Genomic DNA, 3335 nt, shown 5'->3' on the forward strand with positions numbered 1-3335 from the left:
AACCTAAAGAAAAGATGAGCTATGTCACTGTCAACTTCCACTAATCAAAAATGGTGCCAATGTGTAGAAGAAGAGGTTACGAATACTCTTACCGGATTAGATTTTTTATTGGAGTTACGGATTACAAGAAATCGAAGCCGGAAGTTCGAAAGGATTTATGTTCTTTCTTTTTTTTTCTCTTCGTTACGCTATTCTCTCTCTTCTTTTCTTTTCTTACGGTATTCAAACACACACACACATATATATATGACTTATATATATATGACTTAAGAAAGCAAGCCGCCGTAGGCTTTCTTTATTATATATACACATAAGGTTAATGATAAATTTTAGGGGACATATTTATATACAATGAATTAATGTTTGAAGTACATTATATGCAATAGTCTTTAGTGAATAATAATAATCATATATATATATATATATATATATATATTTTAAAATTAAGGTCACTACATTCTACCCACCTTACAAAAATTTTCGTCCTCGAAAATTGATATAACATGGAAAAGATTCATACTAACGTAACTTCCCTTCTTAAACATGTCAAAGAAAAACAGAAAGATTTGACATGCTTAGTTTGTAAATCCAGGAAATTCTTATGGCTTCAAAGTCTACGCAAAGCGGTAGATACAAGATAGGTTCGATGCAGAAAGGTTATAAAGCAGGCTGGTATTAGAACGACGGGTTTATCACTATTAATACTCACTTCATCTAGCTCTTAAGTTCTGCCAATTCTAATGGTGTCACCTTACGTAATACAATCGAAACTGCTTCAGCCTCTGACATTAAATCTATCACAACTTAACTTTCTCTTGACACCTAACTGGTTATCAACGAGATATTTTTATCGGCCTAAATTCCTAGTCCGTATCCAAGTCCAAAACTACGTCCAATCTTTCCAGTCCTAAACTTCTATATCTGGTTATGTAACCTAAGCGAAAGTGGGGTCCTAGCTCTACACAGAACAAATCTGTCCTACGTATTCTGTATCATGCTTACCTCGATCCTGTCATGGCCAACCCACATTTGTGGCTCTTCCATGCGGACAATTCCTAGACATGTGTCCTGGTGCTCTATATCGAAAGCACATTCTCAGTCCGGCCCTGTGCGGCTTCTCTGGAGTGGTCTCACCAAAGCCTTCCTGTAGCAGTGTCCACTTCATGGAGCAATCCTCTGCGAGCTGGCTCTTCTTAAGTAACTCAGTGAAATTTGTTAGCTTTTGTGGATATACGTAATTGAAGATATCTCTCCTTAGTCCTTTCTCATACTGAGCACACTTCCATTCCTCATAATCGGCTGGATTTTCTTGACAAGTTTTTGAGAAACGGCACAGGTTGTCGAATTCACGGGTATAGTCAGCAACAGATATATCATTTTGCTTCAGCTGCATTAACTCCAATTCCTTTGCAATGCGAAACGCATGCAAGAAGTATCTCCCGTAAAACCCTGTCTTGAATCTTTTCCAAGGGACATCCGTTAACTCCACCTGCAAGGTATGACACAATTCTTGCCACCAATTCTGAGCATCTCCCTCCAACATATGAGTCACTATCTCTACTAACTGTACTTCAGGAACATGCTGAGTGTACAAAAACCTCTCCACTTCTCGAAACCAATGATCAGCCTCCAGGGCATTGGCGTTTCCATTAAACCGAGGTGGACCACTCTTGAGGAAATCAGTAAGGGTCATTGACCTATAGTATCGACTTACGTTACTTGTACCAGCACTAAAGCTTCCACCTCGACGTCCTTGCTTTGGTTCAACCACGGGATTTCCTCTCCGTATACCTCGTTCGGATCCACGAGACGACATTTGGTCCATGTTCACACCAAACAAGTGATATTAAGTTGATCAATATCAATATCGCAAGTTTAATGCTTCAAGTTTCAAATGAATGCTCATGAACATTTATGCCACATATATCAATCAGATATCCTAATAGCACATACACACACCCAGAGTATGCCCAGAAGCATAATCAGTCCATCCCTTAGGCTCTATAGAAACGAACTACTCTGATACCATAATGTAACACCCTACCACACAGAGCCTTATGCTTAAGTCGTAAAGCAGAGATGGCGAGGTATTACGATTTCTAAAAAAAATAAAATACATACTTATAGTAGTAGAAAGAAGATATTAGACTAGGAGCCTTGAAAAATGGGTAAAACAAAATCGCCAAAATGAAAAGCGCCACGCTCCGGAAACAGAACAACTTGCGTGTGAGTTAAACTATAACTATCAAACGTAAGATAATAAAAGTACGAATAGAAAGCCAAAGGTACAAAATAACAAGCTCCTCACTCAATCCGGGAAGTCAAGGCTGGCCGGAGAATATTTACATATATATATATACATATCTAAAACCCAAAATGTACATAAACAAAACCCTGCCTCTCCATAAACCTCTAGGAGGATAAAAAAGAATAAGTTATGCGGAGAGAAAGCTAAGTACGTGTATATACATCACTACACACCAAAATAACCCAGTAACCACTTCGCTTCAGGTGTCCAGACGCCTAATGAGATACCTTTCGACCTGCATCTGAAAAACAACAATATAGTATAATGAGAACCGGAGGTTCTCAGTATGGTAAAGGTGCCCGCATAGTTAATATAAAAGGCCCCGGGAAAGCCAGAGGCATTCCTAGAACTTCGACACTCAGACTTCATCTTAATGATTCAACTAAACCAGAATTAGGTAAGTTATCTAAGGTATTCTAGTTCTTAATCTAACTTTAACCTAACATTCTACTTTCTGTCACTTCTAATCCTCTGAATCACTTGTAGGATAACCCTCTTCACACTTCCACCAAGAGGGGTTTCTCAGAAAACATACAGGTACAATTCAAGCAAGGAAAACACATGTATAGATAACAGTTACAACACATAAATTAGATAGCAGTTAATGTCAATTTAACAGTTAGGCAACCCAAAGTAAATTCAAACTCAAGCAATACATACAAATGCATATCATGCATGCCTGTCCTATGGCTGATGAGTCTCATCTGTCGGTTATACAGCCAACTCGACAAGTCCTGGTAGTTAACCATTGGACAGTCCCTTTGTGCGCGCATCCCCAAGCTCAATAATATTCCATGGAGTCAAATTCCAAGCTCAAATATAATATTCCATGGAGTCACACTCCAAGCTCAATAATATAGTATTCCATGGAGTTAAACTCCAAGCTCAATAATATTCAATATTCATATTTATATGCATGCCCATGGGGGAATCCGGGGAGTTAAAGTGCCCGGTCACATCTTGCGACAGAGGGTCAACAAATAGTCTCAAATACACAAGCCACATAATAATCTCTTTCTCTTTTAAA

The 3335-nt window shown here is 38.5% G+C and overlaps 1 protein-coding gene across 1 annotated transcript; it reads right to left on the reverse strand.

Moving 5' to 3' along the window:
• Positions 1-1012: 1012 nt before the first annotated feature.
• On the reverse strand, positions 1013-1825 carry LOC107490488 (uncharacterized). The gene has a single exon (XM_016111265.1). It carries the CDS (start codon positions 1823-1825, stop codon positions 1013-1015), a length of 813 nt encoding a protein of 270 aa, XP_015966751.1.
• Between the last annotated feature and the right edge of the window lie 1510 nt (positions 1826-3335).

Source organism: Arachis duranensis, chromosome 5, assembly GCF_000817695.3.
Source record: "Arachis duranensis cultivar V14167 chromosome 5, aradu.V14167.gnm2.J7QH, whole genome shotgun sequence".
Classification (NCBI taxonomy): Eukaryota; Viridiplantae; Streptophyta; class Magnoliopsida; order Fabales; family Fabaceae; genus Arachis; species Arachis duranensis.

Excerpts from the sequence above, each read along its gene's own strand:
- LOC107490488 (XM_016111265.1), bottom strand. The coding sequence starts at position 1,825 with ATGGACCAAATGTCGTCTCGTGGATCCGAACGAGGTATACGGAGAGGA.